Source organism: Patiria miniata, unplaced genomic scaffold (genome assembly GCF_015706575.1).
Source record: "Patiria miniata isolate m_02_andy unplaced genomic scaffold, ASM1570657v1 HiC_scaffold_18, whole genome shotgun sequence".
Classification (NCBI taxonomy): domain Eukaryota; kingdom Metazoa; phylum Echinodermata; class Asteroidea; order Valvatida; family Asterinidae; genus Patiria; species Patiria miniata.
In genome coordinates, this window is record NW_024037056.1 from 15,781,442 (window position 1) to 15,806,236 (window position 24,795).

At 42.4% G+C, this 24,795-nt stretch overlaps 1 protein-coding gene across 1 annotated transcript; it reads right to left on the minus strand.

The window, feature by feature from the left end:
- LOC119725181 lies at window positions 1-24,218 on the minus strand. The gene is made up of 24 exons (XM_038196541.1): window positions 24,145-24,218; window positions 23,205-23,400; window positions 21,197-21,358; window positions 21,091-21,104; window positions 20,059-20,470; window positions 18,140-18,373; window positions 17,038-17,214; window positions 16,404-16,660; window positions 15,440-15,601; window positions 14,491-14,601; window positions 13,501-13,642; window positions 12,332-12,474; window positions 11,363-11,532; window positions 10,197-10,328; window positions 9,494-9,642; window positions 8,852-9,018; window positions 8,457-8,678; window positions 7,565-7,704; window positions 6,323-6,541; window positions 4,922-5,174; window positions 4,211-4,377; window positions 3,885-4,080; window positions 2,140-2,286; window positions 1-1,470 (listed from the first exon to the last, which is right to left on the minus strand). The coding sequence occupies exons 2-24, from the start codon at window positions 23,344-23,346 to the stop codon at window positions 1,174-1,176; spliced, it is 4,215 nt and encodes a 1,404-aa protein (XP_038052469.1). The 5' UTR covers window positions 23,347-23,400; window positions 24,145-24,218; the 3' UTR covers window positions 1-1,173.
- Between the last annotated feature and the right edge of the window lie 577 nt (window positions 24,219-24,795).

The window sequence follows — 24,795 nt, forward strand, 5'->3', positions numbered from 1 at the left end:
TACAATTCAACTCATAGATTTAGCCTAAATATACATTCAGTTCACGCTTCGTATAAAAAAATAAGAAATGAGATGTTAAATACTCTTGTAAAAAATATCCTAAACAAATTTGCACACTGATTGAAAAATCTAATTTTGTACAACATTCTGTAATTTGAATGTGACATGTTTCTAAAAAGTTTTCTACTTGACGTTATGTGATCTGTCTTCGCATAGTGAGCTTGAAGTTGGAAATTTCCATTTTGCTGTAGTGGGGCAAAGCCAGAATTTGACGGGGTGGTCAATTTTTTGTTTTCAGGCGAATCTCAGTCTGTAAGTCCTGTTTTGCCTTTTCCAATATTTTGTTCTGCCAAACATCTTTTAAACTTATTTTCATACCGTTTTATTTACTGTTCATTCACTGTAACACAACCAAAGGATTTTCAAGAAGATTTTCTGAAGATTCAGTTTTACAAGTTCAAGTTAGTGGTCTATATTTCTGTTACTGAACTCAGCAACCCTAAACATTTTATACCATTGGAAAACTCTTGTTCTGCAGAATATAAATAAACATCTCAATTGTTCAAAAGTCTGACTTTAGACTCATTTTGTGATAACAGCTCACATGTAAGAAAGTAAATTGTCAACTTAATAAAAAAAAGGGATGAAAACATAAATTATTCCATTAGTGCGAAATTTGGTCCCAAATTTGGTTCAATTTAGATTCACAGCCTCCCTTTGGATTTTCAAATACAAAAAGTAAAACAAAAATCAAACCGCACAAAGGAACTCTTAAACTTCTAAACTAAAAAAGTACAATTTTGCCTCTGATGAATCTAGACTCTTGAGTAATATGCACACAATAATCTAAATAAAATATCAAGAACTTCAAAACAAAAATCATCTTTCAAAGAGATGGGGACAAACGAATCACACATGTACAATTATTGAATTTATTTTGAGTGCATCGTATCCGCACCTTCAGTTTTCAAAGGACTAAGGGTTTTTTTGTTTTAAAGGCTTTTTGTTATATTATCTTTATTTTATGGACTGTTCTGGACTTAGCCTTATCTCACAGTGCTTGTAACTCAGTATGACTGAGTTACAGAGGTCACCTGACCAAAAACTTGTGATCTGATTGGTCAATGTACACTCTGATTAACAGACAGGGATGGTCCGTTTATACGAGTGTACTTAAGCCTTGGATTCTTGCCCGAGTCCCTTCCCGACACTCAACCGCGATCCCCCGCTACCTCCCGACCGCAGCGACTCGCGCGACGCAAACCGCCTGGCCCCGGCCCCCGGCGAGGGCGGTATGTCCAGGAAATCCTGCGACCCGAATCCCCCCATGGTCTTGGGCCGTTGGCGGGTGCGCAGGGTGTCCGTCGAGCCCATCCGGTCCCAGCCCGAGTTTGTTTGCGCCGTGGGGCCCTTCTGTAAGGCCGCTCGGAGATCCTTGTCGAGACCCACCACTCCCATTTCCCCAAACACCTAGATTTTTGAAGAAAAAAAAAGAAGTTTAGTTCAAAATTTGTTGCCTGTCATTTCGTCGTGTCCATACAACAAGATTTTATCTCCTAAAATGGCGCGTGACGTCATGTACGTGAAATGCAAGTTTTCAATGTCCAAAGGTCGTATTTGCTTAAAATAACCCGGATGTGCACACAAAGTCAATGGACGTCGCGATTCGTGAGATACGATTGCAGAGTATACGACTTTGTTGCAGAATAGTAATGACCTTTTTGCACTGACGTGACGATTTGTGGACAACAGAGGGCGCTATACGAACATCCACTATGGCTCTGTCATCCGTGAGGTACAAGAAGTGAAGGTGCCCAACCCATTAAAAAAGTCAATGATAATAATTTACAATTTGCCTGCCATTTATCAACAACAGAGGGCGCTACATGAACATCCACTATGGCTCTGTTCATGAGGTACAAAAAGTGAAGGTGTAGTTCACACAACCCATCAATAAAGTCAATGATAATAATTTACAATTTGCCTGCCATTTATGGACAACAGAGGGCGCTATATGAACATCCACTATGGCTCTGTTCGTGAGGTACAAGAAGTGAAGGCCTAGTTCACACAACCAATCAAAAACCCAATGATACATTTTGCCTGCCATTTATGGACAACAGAGGGCGCTATACATACCTCCACTATGGCCCCGTCAGGCAGGCGCAGGAAGTGACGGTGTAGTTCACGCAGTCCGTCCAGGTGCAGCGTGTGGATGGACACGTGGGTCGTGATCTCCTGCTTGCTCTTGCCTCCCTTCTCCCCATCCAACGTGTCCTCATCAACCTGTCCAAAATATATAAAATATCATCATGTTCCAACTTAGCCGTGGTCAAAACTAGCATCAGCTACTTCAATGGAAAATCTTGGGTGCACCACTTAAGGTGTTAAGTTCATCTTGTTTGCCAAAATTGTGCCGTGAGACTAAAATATAATTTATTCCTCCAAGATGTTATTCTACATGCCCACTCTGCACCCCACTCTTTGAATCTTCCTTTTATCCAAACCCACCCCTCCATCCTCCTTTGGGAACACACCCAAATCCTCTCCAGCCTAAGCCCGCCCTAAAATTACATCTTTCTCCCCACCCAAACCCACTCCACCCCCCAAATTGCATCTTCATCCGACCAGATGAAGTCGTACATGCCCACTCTGCGCCTTTCCCCAGCCCCACCCCAATTCTGCTCAACCTACCCCACCCCCTTCGCCGAAGCCCCCACCCAACCCACCCACCAAACTTACATCTTCCTCCTCCCAGATGTAGTCATACACGCCCACTTTGTGCCCCTCCCCTATCCCATCCCACTCCATTTTCCTCCTCCCTGATCATAGTTGTACACGCCCACTTTGTGCCCCTCCCCTATCCCATCCCACTCCATCTTCCTCCTCCCAGATGTAGTCGTACACGCCCACTTTGAGCCCCTCCCTTGTCCCATCCCACTCCATTTTCCTCCTTCCAGATGTAGACAGACACGCCCACTTTGTGCCCCTCCCCTGTCCCACCCACTCCATTTTCCTCCTCCCAGATGTAGTCAGACACGCCCACTTTGTGCCCCTCCCCTGTCCCATCCCACTCCATCTTCCCCCTCCCGGATGTAGTCGTTCACGCCCACTTTGTGCCCCTCCCCTGTCCCATCCACTCCTTTTTCCTCCTCCCAGATGTAGTCAGACACGCCCACTTTGTGCCCCTCCCCTATCCCATCCCATTTTATTTTCCTCCTTCCAGATGTAGTCAGACACGCCCACTTTGTGCCCCTCCCTTGTCCCATCCCACTCCACTTTCCCCCTCCCTAATGTAGTCGTACACACCCACTTTGTGCCCCTCCCTTATCCCATCCCACTCCATCTCCCTCCTCCCAGATGTAATTGTATGCACCCACTTTGCGCCTTTCCTCTCTCCCACCCCACCCCACCCAAAACTCACATCTTCCTCCTCCCAGATGTTGTCTGGCACGCCTTCTTTACGCCTCTCCCAACCCACCCGACCCACCAAACTCACATCTTACTCCTCCCAGATGTAGTCGGACACGCCTACTTTACGCCTCTCCCCTCTCCCACCCCACCCACCAAACTCACATCTTCCTCCTCCCAGATGTAGTCGGACACGCCTACTTTACGCCTCTCCCCTCTCCCACCCCACCCACCAAACTCACATCTTCCTCCTCCCAGATGTAGTCGGACACGCCCACTTTGCGCCTCTCCCCTCTCCCACCCCACCCACCAAACTCACATCTTCCTCCTCCCAGATGTAGTCGGACACGCCTACTTTACGCCTCTCCCCTCTCCCACCCCACCCACCAAACTCACATCTTACTCCTCCCAGATGTAGTCGGACACGCCTACTTTACGCCTCTCCCCTCTCCCACCCCACCCACCAAACTCACATCTTCCTCCTCCCAGATGTAGTCGTACACGCCCACTTTGCGCCTCTCCCCTTCCTCGCCCCGCCACTGCTCGGCTTTCTTGCAGATGTAGGCCAGCTCCTGGTTGCTGATCTCCAGATCGTACGGCAGGAAAAACTCCTCCTGCTTGGCGTGGAGACGGTGGAAGATGTCCAGCATCCGGCCGTTGTTATGCAGCCTGCAAAAGAAAAATGCAAACGATGAAAAAAAGGGGGCGAAAAAATGCCGTATATTTTCTGTTTTCAAGCCTGTCAACCTCACAGACAGAGTGGTACGGTAAAACTAGCGAACGGAACAAAAACGCTTACCTCAGGAAGTACATGTAGAAAACGACGGCTGCAAAGAACATTAGGAACAGGTAGATGGGGACAGTCATGAGGATGCCCATCAGACCGGTGCCATGCGTCTGTTGGAAGAGGTAGTACAACTTGGCCGCATCTGCTATTGGCTCGTCGCCAGCTTCGTAGTTGTAACGCTGCAAATAAAAAAAATTGAACAAAAATATTTCCTCATTTCAAATTGCCCACTGATGCAAAAATAGATCAGTTTTTTTTCAGTTAATTGAACTTAAACTGAACAAAAAAGTGATTATTATGATCTGTATTCATGCTAGTGTATACATGCACTACATACACCCCGAGGACCAACAGACAACGGGAGAACAACAGATTCTTTGTTGACCTGGATCATTCATCTTTTGTTGAAAATGGTCCTCAATCGTGCGTTTATGTGCTTAGTAACGGGAGAGTGTTATACAGGGACAAAGGGAAACACAATGCCTTGTCCTCGAGAGTTGTGTAAAGTACGACTGTGTGCATCAGAAGTATGCTAGGAAATTCTTGGGTCTGGGTTGCCAATGTTCCCAAGACTTGATTCATCTTGTTTGTAGCGCCCTCTAACAACCCAGCGGCTTGATCACTCTTGCCACGGACCGGTTGTTATAAGGGAACAAAATCGGAATTCGATCTTTGATCACGACTGACACTTTATCGTGATCACTAATTTTAGCGTACACTTACCCCGAGTGGCGCATCCACGATCGCGATCAGGATCGGGTCCAAGACGGCATGGATGCTGTAGACGATGACGAGTTTGCAGAGCAGCGTGGGGAAGCTACCCGCGGCTTTCTGGCACAGCCAAGCCGCGAAGACCATCAGGACCAGGATGGTGATGTTGGTGAGCGGGCCTAGGATGACCACGGCTACCAGCTCGCGAGTGTGCAGGAGAGATGATTGGTAGTTGAGATTGACACTGTATGGCAGAAGCTCAAACCTAAAAAAAATGATATAAAATATCTTTAAACACTGACGGGGTTCAGCTTCTGTTCCTGGGCAAGACACTTTACTTCAATTGCCTCTCTCCTACCAGTAGTATAAATAGGTAGCTCTTGTAGAGAACAGATGCATGATCTTGAACAGCCAAAGGAAACTGATCGCATAACCTAATGAGCAGGGCTTTGGTACGGCAGATTTTCTGGTATTGGCAATTTGTAATCCCGAATGTACTTCTTTCACTTGTTCTTGCTCAAGCAAAGGGCGCCATCTGTGGTCCATGCGCAAGGACAATACAAGAATCACAACCCACTTACTGGTGGGCACTGGCTCCATTTCCAAAAATCTATCCGTTTGAAAAAAATTAACAATTTGCGCGGGTATGAAACTTTAAAGGGAAGATACAACATTTGCAAACATCAAAAAACGAAATGATCAAATTATCACGAAATACCTTACTGAATTGTTAGGGACTGACAGTCCAAATCATCCTTTAAAATCGTGGCTCCTGGTGTGCTGACATTTTCAAGAAAAAATGTATTTTTCCAACGCTGGTCCGCCGACCAGCATTGGAGAAAACTGGCTTTTTTCAAAAACTGTTACATATTTAGTTATTCTGACTTTTCTTTGCAATTGATTACACACCTGTGAAGGGGTACAAGCCTGCTAGACTGATTCTCTGAGCCTACAATTCCCCAAGTGTATTAATTGCTCTGTTTCATTTTAAGTGGGGTCAGGGAACCAGACTACAAGAACATGATAGGTTTTCTTGGTTTTTCCAGCGTCTACAAGCCCAAAACGTGAAACAAGTCAGTTTAACAATATTTTCTATAACAAACTAATCCTCCAAATCCATTTATTTCTGAAAATTACAGCAAAGGCAAATGATGTACATTCCCTTTAAAGAATAAAAACAACAAAACAGCTGTCTATAAATTTCAGTTTTTTTACTTTACTGTATTCTAAATTGTGTTTAACAATAAAACAGCCGTCGAAATTGACTTCGGGCAGCCGGGAGAGGGCGGGATCCCAAAATGGAACAAAATGGTGCATATCACGTTTTGGAAAATAAACTCTTCATATGTGCCCTCCATCAAAGAGCGCCCTCTTTCGTTCACACGCAAGGCTATTGCGAGGATCACAACTCACTTGCTGATGGGAATCCCGATGATGTTGAGGTATCCCCACTGGCCCAGGTAGTGCATGTAGACACGGACGAAGAAGAGCAGGCAGAACAGCACGATGAGGGTCCAGAACTCCCTGGAACGCCATTGGGATAGGCCCAGCTCCGACATGAGCTGACGAGAGATGTACTGCACCTTCTCGTGGCCGGCCCGGGCCAGACGACCCTTGGTGGAGAACGGTTTCCTTTGGAAAAGAGGAGGTTGTAAAATGAGTTTTATTTAAACTTGGCCGTTGCTCTTAATAACATGCAGAATTCGAGGCGTTCTGGCAAGTTGAGACAGAATTGGGTAGGGGTCGAAATGAGGGTTTGCGGGTATACACTTTTATCATGCTGCCACCATTTCAGTCATGTTCCCTGTATCCAATAACAGTACTGAATGGTAAAGTTTTTATGCAAAAAAGAACCAGACTATTTTTCCTTTCAGCTTCGCTTTGGTTTCGTTGATTTGAATGGGAAAAATCAAGATGGCCGCAACATAATCATGGTCTATTAGGAAAGAGAATAAAATTCTCCTTACAATATCAAAATTCTCCTTTCAATCCGACATTCCTGTGGACAAGTTATGACTGTTAAAAGTTTGCATTTAATGTCATGTCAAAAAATTAAATTACTGAGGAAAAACAGGCCTTTGTAAACTTTGACTGTTTTATAGTCGTGAAAATGAAAGATGCCAATTGTTTTTCCCTTAAAAACACTTTAATTTCACGATTATTTAAAAAAAATATGTAGCAGACATATCAAAGATAACGTATCAGTTTGTGAAAATGAAAAACATTTTTTTTCGCGTCAGTGTACAATGTGCTAGCACGCAGGGGTAACAGTTTGTGAAACCGAAATGTTTTGACACCCACTGCTCCCAGTGTCGGTTCGTGAAAACGGTGACGATATCGTCGCGTCAGTGCAACAAGGTCGTAACTCCATTCTGCAACAAAGTCGTATCTCGCGCGAATACCCTCCGTGCAACAAGGTCGTATCTCGAGGTCCATTGACTTTGCGTGTACATCCGGGTTATTTTAAGCGAGATACCTTTTGACATTCTAAAACTGGCGTTTTGCGTCGTTCATGCCATTTTAGGAGATACGACCTTGTTGCACTGACGCGACGATATGTGGTAAGGTTTCTCATTCTAGTACTGCCGCCAGAAAAATATTGCTGAATTTTTGATTGTTGCATTGTTTTTTAAACAAAATCGGATTTTGACTTACTGAACAGCAAAGGTGTGAGTGTCCAGCTCTTCAAGATAAGTCAGTTTTTTCTTCTTCCGCAGCGGGCTGAGCAATCCTGTCTTAGGCAGCATGGTGTACAGACGCCGCATGTAGTCAGTCGCTGGCGGGTTCATGTGGTGCTAAGAATAAAAAAAATATCCCAATGATGACATAAATAATTTTTACCTATAACACACCCCTGGCCAAGTACATACCAAGTTTCAACCCGTGCGGAACTGTAGTTCTCTAGATATAAGACTTTAAATTATGCACCTTTAAGATGACGTCACATGACCTTTGATGACGTTAGCATGATGTCATTTGTATAGTACTACCTTAACCTTGGGTCTTTGTCTGTGCCTAGTTAAAAGTGCCTGGCTCAAAAAACATGTACAAAGTCTATGGGATTTAGGATAGAAAAAAAAAGAGAAAGAAAAAAAGGGAAAAAAATCTGAACAAAAACAAAGGCTTTTCCGCAACTCTATGGAAAAGCCAATAATTATCCAAATCAATTGCGAGTGATACCCTTTGGGATTTAAATTTGAAAAACATCTGGTACACTGACTTGCTCAGAATGCTTGGCACCTTTTAACTTTTAATTCTCCAGACCAAAGACACTGTTGCTAATCACATGATTCGGGGCAAGCTTTTGCATAGTTGCGTAAGAGACGCTCAGCACCAATACATTGTTCCCAATGGGTGAGAATGGCACAAAGACACCAGACCATGCCGGAGCTGGGGGTGGCTAGCATAAGGCTTGCCCCGAATCACGTGATATAGTAACAGTCTCTTTAGTCGGGAGAATGCAAAGTTAAAACGTGCAAAGCATTGGTTTCAGTCAGCGTTCCAAATTTTATTCAAATTTAATTCGCATATGACTTATTCGGTTTACCTTGTAGAACAAGCCCGTCTCTCCCTTGACCGCCTCAAACCCGTCCATTTTCTGCAGGTAGTCCTCGTCCTCGGAGTTCTCGTCGTCCGAGTCAAGATGCATCTTGGCATCCTTGCTGATGAGCTTACGAGATCCGATGACGGTGGGCGGAGGCTGGTCTGGGCCCCGCCCCCCACCACGGTACCGCAGGTCCGACAGCTTGTCGTCAACAGTCGGTAGTTTCTGTAAGAAGTGAGAAATTGAGTTATTAACACTAAATTTTGCTTAGAACAGATTGTACTCACTTAGCAAATATGGGTTACCAACCAAATTCTCATTTGATGACTGTTGCTAGTGACTGGCTCCCCGTTAATATATGCTCAGCCGTAAAATACGCAGTATTGCAGTAAGCCTACCTGTTTGATGTCTTCGTTGTTGTTCAGGCTTGCTCGGCTTCCGGTCTGGGACCCAGTCTCATTGGTGCGCTCGATGCTTGCTTTCTCGGCAGAGTCACCAGTCTTGTCAGAGCTGCCTGCTTGCAAGCTGGCCTGCGAGCCTTTCCCGATCGAGTTGCTCAAATCTCCTGAAGAGTCAACGAACAATTTTCACGTTTTTAAAATTAATTCTGTTAATTACAAAGGTAATTTAGTTGTCACTGTTAGTTTATTTACAATTTCCTTCAACGGTAACATCTTTTGCAGCCACGGACATTTTAAACTACCTAGACTGGCTATTTATATACCGATGCGTGTTTCCGGCCTAGACCGGCCTTTTATATACTTTCACGTTGCGTGTTTCCTTTAGCAAACTGTTGCATCTCGTAAAAGCTGTGAATACGCGAAAGCTCATTCTGCTCGTAAATAACGTGCGCGTGTCGTGCGGATTTTTCCTTGCACCTTTCGATGAGCGTTCACGTAAATGACGGTTACAGGACGCAGTGTTTCGCTAACGGAAATTTCAGGTCAATGGCCAGTCTAGGTTTTTTAAGATGTCTATGTTCGCAACGGGATACCATTGCGAGATGCAACAGCCCCCTCGCTTGTCCACAAAACACCAACCTGAGGCCGAGACCACGTCGGCCGTGGATCCCATGATCGGTTCGTCGCCGTCCACAGCCTCCTCAGCGGTCCTGGTGCGATCGGGGTAGCTCAGCAGATTGGAGGAAAACTGAAGCTCCACTTCGTACTCCTTGTGCCCGGCGATGTATCTGAAACGCAGATACAAAAAAAATAATTGAGCAGATTTATTTTGTAAGTTAACTTGGATGTTCTGGAGGCCGATTTAAATGTGCTGTTAAACAGAAAACATGGCAAGGTAAAAGCAATTCATAAGATGGAATTTTGCGTCGGGGTGATGTAAATCAAATAAGGTTTTGCCCTTCACCGACGTGTAAACACTGTATACTCAGTGTGTTACCTCCCGAGTGAAAGTTGGAAAAAATCATTCGGGTGGGACTCGAACCCACGACCTCCTGCTTTCTAGTGCAGATGTCTTACCACTTGACCGAGGAGCTAATGGGATCGGTTGGCTGGTTCAAATATGTACATAGCAGCGGGTACTGCATTAACTATTCGTAAGATGGAATTTTGCGTCGGGGGATGTAAATCAAATTAGGTTTTGCCCTTCACCGACGAATAAACACTGTATACTCGGTGTGTTACCTCCTGAGTGAAAGTTGGGGGGAAAAAAGATAAAAGCAATATATTATATGACATTTTGGCTAATAATTATTTTTTAATAAGCTGAATCTTTCGGGCTCACCTCGGTAGCTTGACCACTTCAAAGTACAAGTTGCTGAGCCAGTGGTCAATGTCGGACGCCATCAGTTTTTCTATGGTTTCGTGACGGTCCATCTGCGGGTCAGCTTCACCCCGTAACATAGGGGTAACGTACCTGCCAACAAAAAAATAACCAAAAATAAATAATTCATAAAAAGTAAGTAAACTGGCTTGATTCCATATTTTTTAGCCTGACAAAAACAATAATGAATTTAACTTGAACAAAAAAGTGAATATTTACACCCTCAATATTTTAAGAGGTTACATTTCTAATTTTAAAGTTGAACACAAAAATTGACTGTGGGGGAGTTGAACGTGCGACCTCCGGAATACAGACAGTACCGGCATGATACTATCTGAGCTATCTAGCCCTATGCTGGTGGACTCCCAATTGACCTAACGCCGTTTGCAAGTTAGCCACGCCCCTTAGACAACCCTGTGGAATTATGTACGTTAAGTTTTGTTTGTTTCAGATTAAGACAATTTCCATTTGTGTATGTCATTGGACAATATTTCACAAGTTGCGTTGTCAAGCTGCGTTGTTGCGATTCTACCGCGATAGGTTAATTTGGGGGTGATTTTAATAGTTGAGGAAAAACAAACTTGTTATTTGACAGTACGTGACTTGTGAGCAACCTTCCGTGGAAAAAACTATGGAGTTTTAAATGACCGGTCAACGACACAGTAACCGTAAACTATGAGCCTAATTTAATGTAGTGAGCAAGAGATTCTGCTTACAAAATTCTTATGCTTAGCAATAATCAGCCGGGGACCAGTTGCAAGTGGTGTACATCAAATGACATTCTGGCTGGTAACCTATTTTTGCTTAGCGAAACTCCTCCACGCTTAGCATATTTGTGCAAATTCTCATGCTTAGCAATAATCAGCCGGGGACCAGTCGCAAGTGTGCACATCAAACGACATTATGGCTGGTAACCTATTTATGCTTAGCGTAACTTTTCCGCGCTTAGCATATTTGTGCTCAGTAAGAGCAAATTACATGGACCTGCTTACCACAGCAAAAGTTTTATTGGCTTAGCGAAAACAGAATACCGGCTAAAATATCATGCAATGTCTATTGCCCATGACCGGTTCTCTGCTGAACCGTGCTTAGCGTGTAATTGAATTTGCAGTTTTCCCATTGCTTACTTTCCCTGGATGATGTTGAACTGGCCGTCGCAGATCGGGAACACCCCCCACGCGACCACCTTGTCGACAGGGAGGAGGGACCCGCGGGCTAGGAAGAGTTCGAACTGGAGCATCATGCCTGGACGGATGCTGGGCTTGGACGGGCAGACGGTGAACAGACTCTGATCAATCTATGACGAGAATGAAAGGAAAATTTGTTAGCGTCAGGGCAAACTTCATATGCACCAGGTCTGCATTATGCTTGTGTTCTTGGGCAAGACACTTCACTACAATTGCCTCTCTCCGCCCAGAGAATAAACAGCGAATCTTGAGCTATTTCAGAAAATGGTTTAAGGTTGTCCACTCATATATGGGGCAGTAAATGGGTTTGAATTTTGACGGGGAAACATGGTGCTTGTGTTCTTGGGCATGACACTTTACTACAATTGCCTCTCTCTGCCCAGAGTATAAATGGTGAATCTTGAGCTGTTTTAGAAAATGGTTCACTGCGTTCCACTCATATATGGGGCAGTAAATGGGTTTGAACTCTGATGAGGAAACATCGTGCTCGTGTTCTTGGGCAAGACGCTTTACTACAATTGCCTCTCTCCGCCCAGGAGTATAAATGGTGAATCTTGATCTACTTTAAAAAATGGTTCACGATGTTTTCCAGTCATATGGGACAGTAAATGGGTTTGAACTCTGACGAGGAAACATGGTGCTAGTGTTCTTGGGCAAGACACTTTACTTCAATTGCCTCTCTCCACCCAGGAGTATAAATGGGTACCCGTGAAGGTAGAGACCAGAATGCACTGATCTAGATCTGTTGCAAAAACTGGTCTCATGGCCTGATGAACAGGGGTAATAACTGCAAAGCACTTTGAGACTTCAGTAAAAACCACAACAGAGCACCATATCATTATTATTAACTGATTGATAATTACAAACAAATTAAATTAAATTTTCAGCGAGAGGTTTTTGATTCAGTACCTTGATCTCCACGTTATGGAAGCGGCCTTCGTGATTCATGGGGAGGGTAGCCCCGCCCCATTCCTGGCCACGTAAGCTGGACCAGCGCAGGACGTGACCACCGATACGATCGTAGAGAGAGACCATCAAGATATAACGTCCAGCTGGGTGAAATCAAATATTAAGGGAATAAATCTTTGCTTGGCTGGTTTTAAACAAGTCCGTTTAGGACTGGATGGAGTAATGGACGCTGACAATAACCCAAGCCGAAGGGGAGAGATATAAAAGAAAAAATGCTTAGCACAAAAAAAGCCTGGCTTATAGAAGCACTTCACCTGCCAAAACTCCACGTGATTTTTATGCTATAGCAAACAACAGCAGAATACTAATCACGAGCAATACACATCACATGGAGTTTTGGCTGGTAAAGTTTCGTAAGCCAGACTTTTTTTCTGCTAAGCAAATTTCTGTGCTTAGCAGCGCCGTGAAATTGGCCCCAGGCCTCCAGCCAGTCTTTAACGGACTTGTTTAATACTGGCCAAGCACATATTTATTCCCATTCATGAATACTTTTTCGGACAAAAAATCAAAACAAGTCAAAAATTATAAATGTCCAATAATTGTGTTCAACAAGTTTACCTCATGTTTTTTAACACCCCTCTAGCTATGTTATGGTATGTGTCTCTCGGGAGTAGCGTTAACAACTCCTTATATGGAGATTTGGCATTTTTTAATAATTTTTTTCCAACGATGGTTGGCCGATCATCATTGGAAATTGATACAAACATTCCACTTTGCTTGAAAATGACAGCACACCGGGTGCCATGATTTCACAGGATGCTTGAGACTATTATTCACTTACAGTCAAGAACGGTATTTCATAATAATTTGGTAGTTTTGTTGTTCGATGTTTGCAAATGTGGTATATTACCTCTAAGGCACCAGACTATTTGGCCAAATTTCGAGGAGGTGCTCAGCCAAGAAATCTGCTAAGCACACAAACTATTTGCTTAGCAGAAATAGGTCACCAGCCAAAATGTCATGGTATTCCACAGCGTCTGCCTGGTATTCACATGCTTTTTGCTTAGCACTTTCATACACTAAGCAATATTTTTCTGCTTAGCAGGTTCCGTGGATTTGTTCATGAAACGGTTGCAGGTTTTTGTTGTTGTTTTGTTTAAATTACTTACAAGGCAGCTTATCTTTAACGCCCCTCAAACATTTCAGCTTGATCTGAATCGGCTGTGGTGCGCGGTTCCAATCCACTTTCCAACGACGACCTTTAGAACCTCCGTACTGCCCGTCGGCCATCATGAGATCCCCATACATAGTCTAAAAAAAATCAAATAGTTTAAAGGACAAAAATTCATATTTACTCCCAAAACTTGACGGAGTTTATACAGTTACTAGATGACAATAAAATACGACTTTCACAGTCCCAAGTCTGGGAAGTGTAGCCTAGTGGTAAGGGTTTTTTTACTCATGATCAGAGGCTTAGGGGTTCGAATCCAGCTGATGGCTGTATGTTGTGTCCTTGGGCAAGCTACTTTACCCAAATTGCCCCTCTCAACTTGAGGGATAAATGGCTGAAGCTATACTCCAGCTGCTGACGATATGTTGTGTCCTTGGGCAAGCTATTTTACCCCAATTGCCCCTCTCAGTCAACTTGAGGGATAAATGGCAGGAGCCATAATCCAGCATAAACCATATGTTGTGTCCTCAGGCAAGCTACTTTACCCAAATTGCCCCTCTCAACTTGAGGGATAAATGACTGAAGCTATACTCCGGCTGCTGGCCATATGTTGTGTCCTCGGGCAAGCTACTTTACCCTACTTGCCCCTCTCAACTTGAGGGATAAATGACTGAAGCCATAATCCGGCTGCGAGCCGTATGTTGTGTCCTCAGGCAAGCTACTTTACCGCAATTGCCCCCCCCCCCTAACTTCGAGATAAATGGGTGATGCCAATAGCTGCAAAGTAACCTGCGATGGACTAGCATCCCATCCAGGGGGAATAGAAATATTCTCAGTCGTTTCACGCCAAGGAAACCAGATTAATGCTGGTCTGATGAGCCATTTAGGCTTGAGACGGCCTTTGCTATACAAATTTGAAACTGTTGAAGTATTTTCCCAAATAATATTGTTCGCCCGCCATTACTTTCTCGAGAACATTTTGTCCTACCTTGACTTCCCCCTTTCTGATTTCCAGCGATCGCAGGAGTTGGTTTTCCGACTTCCTAAAAGTCTTGTGAAGCTGATCCTGAAGAAGTCGCTCCTTCTGCAAGTTGAGTTGCTGTAAGAGAACGGAAACACAGAAATTATTGCGGTAAAGTGTCAAGCCCATGGACAACGTGTATTGAGAAAAGAAAGCACAGGAAAATTGCTCAGCAATTAATGTTGTGCATCGGGTCGGGTTGACCAGACCAAACTGACCTGAAACATTAAAAATAGAAACCGAATCCAAAACCGATCCGATCTGAACTCGACCCAACCCTAAAAATGTTTAAGCAAAAGCCACCTGAAAACGAACCATCTCGAAAAAAACCTGAATATCTGGCTTGGGCAACTGTGTCCGCTTTTTGTGCCTGAACTTACCCACGATGCATGAATATCGCCATCTCTTAGTAACAGAATCATACCGTACTGTATACAGTGAAGACTCATAACGTGACCTACTAGTGGGCCTACACGTTATAGACTGCGCATGATAGACCGCAAACCACATGCACATTTGTGCGGTTGGTTAACGTTGGTCGTACTAGGCACAGAAACTCTGCAATAATATTGCACTGCATGAAATTCCCAACTGTTTCGGTTTATTTCGGGTTTTTCACAAGATGGCTTACAACCGACCCAACCCGACCCGAAAATAACAAACGCAAAACCGAAACCGACCCGACCCGACTGAAATAATTAAAAAACCAACCCAACGCAACCCGAAGTTGGTATTAGATCAGGTTGGTTTCAGGTCGGATTTGCACAACATTGTAAGCACTAATGGATTGCTATACTTTCCTTCAGCACAACACCTTGTTCTTAATTTCCCATCAATTGCTTTTCCGCTGATTATGCAATATAATGTACTTAGCAATATTTTGAATTTTCTCTAAGCAATATTTTGATTCCTTTACCTCTCGGCGGGACAGCGCCTTGCGTTTCTCCTTCATGAGTTTGGTCACGTGACCTTTGGCATGCTCCTCTCGGAGCAAGATGTCTTCTTGGCGTCTGCGGGCCAAGACGGCTTCCTGCTGCTGGAAGGCGATGTGTTCATCCCTAAGACGTCGCTCTTCATCCTGAGAATAACACAAAAATAAGATGATGCTGATGAGCTAAGCACGGAAAAAAATATTTGCTTTGCAAAATTAGATCACCAGCCAAAAGGCTATGTAATGTACATAGCTGAGAACCGGTTACAGGCTGATTGTCGCTTAGCACATATATTTTGTTAAAGGGAAGATACAACATTTGCGAACATCAAAAAGCAAAATTATCACATTATCACGAAATACTTTACCGGACTGTTAGGGAATGACAGACAACATCTTGTAAAAACATGGCTCCTGGTGTGCTGAAGTTTAAAGTAAAGTGGTATTTTTATATCAATTTCCAACACTGGTCAGCCGACAATCGTTGGAGAAAACTGGCTTTTTTTCAAAAACTGCTCCTTATTTTTCATATTAAGTTATTCAGCATTTTCTTTGCAATTGATTACACATCTGTGAAAGGGTACAAGCCAGCTAGACTGATTATCTGAACTAACAATTCCCCAACGTCTATAAATTACTCCTTTTAATCTAAAGTGGGGTCAGGCAACCAGACTACAGTACAAGAACATGATTGATTTTCTTGGTTTTTCCAGCATGTATGAACCCAAAACGTGCAGCAAGTCATTTCAACAATATTTTCTATAACATACTAATCCTCCAAATCCATTTATTTCTGAAAATTACAGCAAAAGCAATTGTCGTACATTCCCTTTAAGCAGTGTTCTCTGTTAGAGTATGGTACCTGAACTTCTTTCAGTGAGATTGGGTTCAGCTGATTATTGTTTAGCACATACAGACTGAACAAATTTTTTTCTTTTGAGAATGGTACCTGGACTTCTTCCAGCGAGATGTTGCCTATCATCAGCACGTCGTCCTTGATGGTGTCGTCAAACTGACTAATGTAAGGATCGATTTCCTCTTCTTCCATTTCTTGCCGGAGCACCGAGATCTTCTTGTAGTTGGGCTCGTGCTCGGGGCGTTGGAAGAACGAAGGGGGCGGGGCCTCCGCCTCCAAGTCTGATTCCCCGCCATCTAAGGTATTCATGAGCTTGTAGAGATCGGGCAGGTCGTCACGCTCGGGTGGTTCTACAGAAAAAGAGATTTGAATTTTGAAAATTGTGATGCGATCAAGCTAAATGAGTCGTTTGTCGGGGACTTTCATTTGGAGATTCAGGCCAAAATAGGGCCACTTCATCACATCACTTCATCACATCTCTTGGTGTTCCGACTTCCATAATTTTTGAACTAAAGATGGCACCAGCATGCGGTTTACACAGCAGTAATGCTGAGATTGTGCTCTTTTCAAATCTGTTAAAAAAAAAATTGACCAGGGTTCAACAAATGACTCATTTAGCTTGATCGCATCACAATTGTTTTACAACTGTAACCAATTTTGGGCTTTTGTTTTTTTCTCATGTAATTACTTCCACATATGATGAAGAGGATTTCCTTCAAAAACTTACCGTATTGATATTCTTCGTCGGACAGGTAATCTATGCCCATCTCTCGTGGGTCGATGTTGTCGAAATCCCGGCTGCCTAGGTCCATGGTGCGAGGGGTCGGTTTGAAGACCGGCTCTTCTTCATCTACCATTTCAGGGTACTGGGCTGGGGTTCGAGCTCGGGCTGGGGTGTCATCATCTAGACATGACACAAAAAATATTGCAAGTAAAACTTGCGCGATCCCCCGGCATGTTGGCAGTTTGTATACATGTACGGGGAGTTGGTAAGGACAATTTTCAGTGTACCTCACTAAAATGGAATGGTCATAACTAGCAACAGGGATTAGCAATGAAGTGCGTGGGCAGCCGTGTTAGTCGGCAGTGTTGTGTCACTTGTGTGTGCCTATCTGAAGGTAGGCTAAGTGAAAGTGAATACCCCTAGATCCCTATACAGGGTGGATCCAAAAAAAATGAAACCAAGATATTATTGCTAATTGAAACAGAAGTAGGGCACATGTGAATCAAAGGGAGGTATCCTCTGTTAGGGTTGAATCTCCTCTCTGAAATGACACCCTGGTCATGTCATTACATTCACGGTTGACTGAGCAGTGACCAATTTTATGAAAGGGTCTATTTAGAGACTTGCGCCACTTTTCAATTGTGGTTTTTGTTGTGTCAATTGTCACAGAGTGAAAGGCCATGGTTGCCAATCAAGGCAGGTAGGAAAAAAAGATATTTCACCATGAAAAGTGGCGCAAGTCTCTAAATAGACCCTTTCATAAAACTGGTCACTGCTCAGTCAACCGTGACTGTAGTAACATGATCAGGGTGTCATTTTAAAGAGGAGATTCAACCCTAACAGAGGATATCTTCCTTTGATTCACATGTGCCCTACTTCTGTTCCAATTAGCAATAATATCTCGGTTTCGGTTTTTTTATCTACCCTGTACAGTCCACAAATGTGAAGCTGTAAAGGGGACTTTTACTTGCAAAACAATGACTTTAACGACACTAGCGAAACAAAATGACATAAATCATGAGCTACCTAGGACCAAGACCTGTAGAGTAACCCTGGAGGTCATTACCCGTTGCGTGAGTCTGTTTATCTGTTTATGAAAAAATACCTTTAACTGGTGATGCAACCCTTTCCACATCCCCGTCCCCAAGTGGTACGTCCCCATCCGTCGGTGTAGCCTCCTCTCCAGGCTGGTCCTCCATCATTATGACAGTATCGGCCTTAGCCTCCAACGCAGGCTGCTCTTCAGTCAATGGGCTATCCGTGGGTGCAGTTTCTAAGGGATCATCCAGGAGATCCTTAGCTGGTTCTGGAGAGGGAGACTTTGCTTTTGCCTCCGGAACTGGGAAATTAAAGAAAATATTTTGTAATCAAAATGTGGAACTATAAACCCAACTGCAGGGCGAGTAAAAAAAAAGAAACCAAAATGGCGCCCCTTATTTTGTGAAGAAGCTCTGCATGTAGCGCTTTCCAGATCTAGGATATGAAAGCCCAGTTTATAAGCTTTCTTTTAGTATAAAAATCATTCAATCACTCATGTACTTTTTTAAGTTATGGAATTTTGAACACGAACGCAGTTTCGAAATTTTGTCCACGGGTTACATTTAAGGTATGTCATATTTCAGTAAAATTAAACCATGTTGTATCATGAAAAGTTTGAAAACGATATCAGAATAATCCCATAAGTGTCCGGGGTAGCCAAGTAGAAGGCAGGGCAAGACTATAAACTCTTGACATTATAAAGCATTTTGTTTTAACATTGGAAGCAGAAGGTGTTTAAATAAAGGTCAGATAAGTGCCAGTTATCATGGTTATGAGAGTGTTCTGATGTGGTTTTTTTAACATGTGAATTGTTTTCGTTTTGCTGAAATACCACTTCATCTTTATTGTGATCCGTGGACAAAATTATAAAACTGTTTGTATTTTAAAATGTGAGTTGGGTGGAGCGGTGCAGGGTGCTGCTGGAAGAATTATTTGAGATATTTTGTGAATTTAGGGGAGTCCTTGTTTTTTACTTAATAAAAAGGAGCAAATTAAAGGGGTTTAGAATTTCGATGAATTGCAAAAGTGGTCTAAATTCCAGTTCACTCTACTGGGTCGGTCGCCAACTAAATTGGTAAGTCAGAAAATAGAAATCTTATGGAAAATTGTGAGGCGTTTTGGCAAAACCAGACAGAACTGGGCAGAGGTCGAAATGAGGGTTTGCAGGTATTAGGAAAGAGAATAACATTCCCCTTACAATACTGTTTGTTGCATTCAATTAGACATTCCGTTGACAAGGTATGGCTGTTTAAATTTCGTATTTATCAACATGCAAAAAAAGTAAAATACCGAGAAAAGGTCTTTGAAGTTTCAAGTTCCGTAGTTGTGAAAATGAAAGATGACAATTGTTTTACCTTAAAAACGCTTTTATTCCACGATTTGTATACTCTTTCTTTAAAATGCATGTAGTAGACATATCAACGAATACAAATTTCACTAAATCTGAAAATCGATAAGAAGAAAATCACCTCCATTTGGTTTTTGGCATTTTTCTGCACTTCGGCCAGTGCCCAGTTCTGTCTCATTTTGCTAGAATGCCTCACAATTTATAAAACACTGTCTGTGGAGCAGTATTTTGAGGAAAAGTAACGATGGAAAGGATTTGAAGAGTCAAGAACATGAGGTGTTGCATTGAAAATTCACTATCTACGCTTACACATAAGTGCAATTTAAAAAAAAGGGAGAATTTTCTAAAAAAAAACCAACCTGCTGAAAAGAAAGAAATCAAAGTTGAAAATGAAAACATGATCAGCGTTCAACCCAGCATGATGAGACTTCATTAAGCCTGATTGAGAAAGGCTTCCCAATTGAGGCCAGCAATGTGACTAATTACAGGGTTTCGATATTCTCTGCACATCTACAGAAGGGTGATCTACAACGTGTCCGATCTTTTGAAGCGTGCAGCCTACATGCACAGCGTCATGTTGTGCTTTTCGTGAATTTTACCAAATTGGCAAATTTTTATTGGCAATTTTTTTCAAATACCCTCAATTTTGACTTGGGCCTGTGTCACTGGAGACAGAATGGCTGCTGCGTCTTGTTTTGATTTGGGCTCCAATTCCAATTTGGGTTCTGGTTCCGATTTGGGCCCTGTTGCCAAACTGGCCTCGGCATCTAATACGGTCTGTGTCTCCGAGGCCCCTGGCCGATCGGTTTCTGCATCTGGGAAAGACTCTTCAAGCAGTTGAGTTGGTTCGGAGTCGGCCTGGAGTTTCAAATCGGGCTCTGATTCTAAATTGGTCCCTGGTTCTAACTTGGTCTCTGTCACTGACAGGCCCTGCTCAATGTCACCTGCGTTGGGAATAAACTCATCTAATTCACTTTCCAATCTGGAATCTACAACCAATTGGAACTTGCGGTGAAGGATCACCAAGAAAACACAGTTTAATATTTTCAACTACTGAACAAACCCAGACTGGGACATTGAGTGCTGAAAAACATGCACACCAAAATCAGGCCAATTTTTACTCACTCTTTTAACTGACAAAAATTCTCAAAAATTGTCATGAGGCAAAGACAAGGTCCTCAGTATTTCACCAGCCAAGTTTGAAATCTCAATTCATTTTTTAAAGGAAAAAATTTCCTTCAACGTTTTGCACCTGAGAGTGAAGCCAGGTGATTTCAATTTGAAGCCTAGGACTAGACTGGTACATGTCCAACTTTTTGTTTTAGAAGATTGACTCTTCAGTAGTCTGGTGGCATGACTATGGAAATGTGTAGAAATAGAGACTGGGTACTAGATGCTTCTTTTGACACCGTTTATTGATGCAGTACTAAAGTGTTGGACTGGTTGTTTCAGGTGCCAGTCTATTTTCTTGTACTGCATGCTTTTACTATCTTAAGTTTTGGGACTCTCATACACAGTATTGAGAGTCCCAAATATTCGGGCTAGAATAAACTATATTTTAGACCAGGTTCACTTGAAATCAATTTCCAGTTGAACAAAGTAAATTCACGAAAATTCGGATTCGAACTCGCGACCTCCAGAACAAAGTACCAGCATAACCGGTGCTCTACCAACTCATCAATGGCTGAATACCATTGGATGAATGAATTCTTCATCGGAACTAGGACTACAGCATAAAATCTTTGAAACCTTTTAATTTTTTTCCCCCGCACTTACCTTGCATATCAACGTCTGCTGCGTCCTCTTGTCCTCGCTCTATGTCTTCCGTGGGAGGCTCTGTTACTTTAGCTTTTTTCTTTTTTCCTTTCTTCCTAGGAGCTGGCTCTGCTTTGTTGTCTTTTGTGTTGTCGTTTTCAGTGTTTAGAACTGCATGCACGCCTGTAAATATTAAAGGGAATGTACATCATTGGCTTATGCTTTAATTTTCAGAAATGAACTATTTGAGGGGTTAGTATAATAAATCAAATTATTGTTACACTGACATGTTTGAAGTTTTGTTTTCGAAAATGCTGGAAAAACCAAGAAAAACAACAATGTTCAAGTAGTCTGGTTCCCTGACTCCACTGAAGATGAAATGGATCAATTTACAGATGCCGGAAAATTGTACGCTAAGGGAACCAGTCTAGCTGACCTGCACCCATTCATGAACATAATTAGCAAACAACATCGGACTGAAAAAATGGTAAATTTGGAGCAGTAGTGAAAAATAGTTAGGTTTTTCCTACGGTGGTCGGCCGACCACCGTTGGACATGTAAACAAAAATACAATTTTCTTGAAAATGACTTCACACCAGGTGCCATAATTTTACAGGATGCTTTAGACTGTCATTTACCAACATCCTGTAAGGTATTTCGTAAAAACTTGGTCATTTTATTTTTCGTTGTTTGCAAATGTTGTATTTTCCCTATAAAATAAAGGGCAATACTACAAATGTATGTAATCTTTTTAATGCAATCCTTGAAAACGCACCTTTGTGTTCCATTTAACCTTATTTTCAATTTCCATTTTGCCATTTCAAAGGGTATTTTGGTGTCCTTTTGTTTTTTATGCTAATGCAAAATTTCATATTCATGAGCAAAGTGTGATGAGAAAAGGCGGGTTGAGGCCAAGTTTCACGACCTCCGCCATTTTTTAGACTGCTACATCGACCTCAAGCTCCACATGTCGAATTTCCGATGAGCATTGGAGCTGGAGTTTCTCAAGAGCAGCTTTTTCAGTAGCTGGAGTTACCCAGCCCTGAGTTTTATCATTGGGTTGTCTATAAGGGCTGGAGCGAATTTTTCTCGTAACTTGTAGTATTTGCAAAAAATTTTGGAAAATGTTCAATTTTGTCCCCGTTACACACTAATTGCAACTGCAACTCACCCCAAACTTGCCTGGAATAACCATTACACAGGTCCTTGAAGTAAAAAACGATCCACGATGAAGATTCAGCCTACAATTGCAGTGAAAACAGGAGGAATAACCGCTAACTTGACAACCTTGCTGGATTGGCCAGGACCGCCATTGGTTTGTGCACAAAAAAATTGTGTACAATGAATGGCGGTCGATTAACAGGCACAGAGAGAGCGATCGCTGTCAACTACTCGTTTTGCCGGCTGCGCTGGCTGTTGGCGCATGACGTCACGCGGAAGCGTAACACCCGATGACTGTTTCATGCACTATTGGTTGCGGTTCCAGTACCAAAGCTGTGATGCGAGTGGTAAACCTCATATTAGTGCATGAAACAGTCATCGGGTGTTACGCTTCCGCGTGACGTCATGCGCCAACAGCCAGCGCAGCCGGCAAAACGAGTAGTTGACAGCGATCGCTCTCTCTGTGCCTGTTAATCGACCGCCATTCATTGTACACAATTTTTTTGTGCACAAACCAATGGCGGTCCTGGCCAATCCAGCAAGGTTGTCAAGTTAGCGGTTATTCCTCCTGTTTTCACTGCAATTGTAGGCTGAATCTTCATCGTGGATCGTTTTTTACTTCAAGGACCTGTGTAATGGTTATTCCAGGCAAGTTTGGGGTGAGTTGCAGTTGCAATTAGTGTGTAACGGGGACAAAATTGAACATTTTCCAAACTTTTTTGCAAATACTACAAGTTACGAGAAAAATTCGCTCCAGCCCTTATAGACAACCCAATGATAAAACTCAGGGCTGGGTAACTCCAGCTACTTTTTCAGTATGAATTCTGGGGAAATATTTAAGAACAAAAGAATACTTTTTCCCACTTACCTGGGTTTTCAATGTCTGCTCCGTCACCTTGTCCACGCTCTATTTCTTCTGTAGTTGGCTCCGTGACTGTAGACCTTTTCTTCTTCCCCTTTCCCTTCTTCCCTTTTTTCCTCGGAGCCGGCTCTTCCGCCCTGTCCGCCATGTTGTCTTAAACGTCTCTGTTGAAATGTTCAGTGTTTAAAAACTACATGCAAACCTAAAAAAATAAAATGAGATAGGCCTAAGCACATTAAGTTTTTAGTTATGCCAAGGGCAACCGCACAAAGCCAAATTAAATTTAAAGTTTAATTTGAAAGAAAAATGCTCCATATTATTTAATATCCCACAAAAAAACAACAGAACATCAACATTTCTTGATCATGTCGATAATGTTAAAAAATGAATGGCTTTATAATGACTCCTTGGTGGAAAGAGTATTGCATCCTGACGCCACTTTTTCATCAGATATAATATCTCAATGAGGGTCAGTCATTGCAAAAATGTTTAAAATTTAAAAGACATGAATCAGGGACTGAGAAACATTGCCAATTTTGCTAGAAATTACTTCGAAAATGTACTGACTCCTATACTTCCTAGACTTAACACAACCAAAGAAGCGGCGTCACGAATCAGGATACTACATTCTTTCCGAATTCTGTAATATAACACCGACTTTTAATTTTAGCGCACTACAATTTTTCCCATTTCGATGTCAACACACGTAAAGTCACTCAATTGCACACTTTTGTTGTCGGCTCTTCAGGAACTTTGATTCTCGAAGTCGAACCCCACAACCTGGCAAGAAAACTTCTCTATAACTTTACAGAATCTTAATAAGAACTCCCTAAAAAACAACAGAAATATTCCTTGCATGTCTAAGCTCACATTTTACACCACAAGCTCTTACGTTTTAACTGCACAAGTCGGAATTTACTGGGTTAAAAAAAAGCAAAGAACTTACGCAGTAAAAGTTTCACGTCGACCCCACGGCCGCCATATTGTATTGAGTCGCCCAGTGAACGGTGACGTCAATGCTAATTAGGAAGACGTCATCAAATAAAAGTTTATTGTCAACTTTAGTAATTACTTTATCAATTTACTTGGGGTTGTTTGTTTTTTTGGTTAAATTAATGAATTTCATTGCCCAAAATCAGACACCGGTTCAAAGTGATATGAATAAACAATAATCGAGGAATAAACAATAATCGAGGGTAATAATTTTTGCAAGTTACAAACACATGTTTAATGGTACACTAAGGAGACATTTGACCTTAATGGGGTTAAATAAGGGGTTATTAAAGTTGGAAAAGGTTTGTGCGCAAGTCTACGGTAAATTGGCTCCAAAATGACACATTATCAGTAATCATTATTATCAATAATATTATAACAATAAAGGTATTTCAAATAATTAATAATTTATTTTAAAAACACCTTTAAGGCAATTATGTACTTGAAATTGAATTTTGCTGCATAAATTTATGAATAAAAGATTCCAACCAGCGTTTCATGTGAATTGTGGTAAAAAAACATTAATGTAAGCCTGTATTGAACAATTTCATTCGTTTTTATGAACTTTTTTAAACCTTCGCTCGTACCCCCCGCCCTGCAAACT

Excerpts from the sequence above, each read along its gene's own strand:
- LOC119725181 (XM_038196541.1), bottom strand. The coding sequence starts at position 23,346 with ATGGCGGACAGGGCGGAAGAGCCGGCTCCGAGGAAAAAAGGGAAGAAG. Across the intron at positions 6,542-7,564 it reads ACTCACACCTTTGCTGTTCA|GAAACCGTTCTCCACCAAGG; the intron begins GTAAGTCAAAAT and ends TCTTTTCCAAAG. Across the intron at positions 1,471-2,139 it reads CTGACGGGGCCATAGTGGAG|GTGTTTGGGGAAATGGGAGT; the intron begins GTATGTATAGCG and ends TCAAAAATCTAG.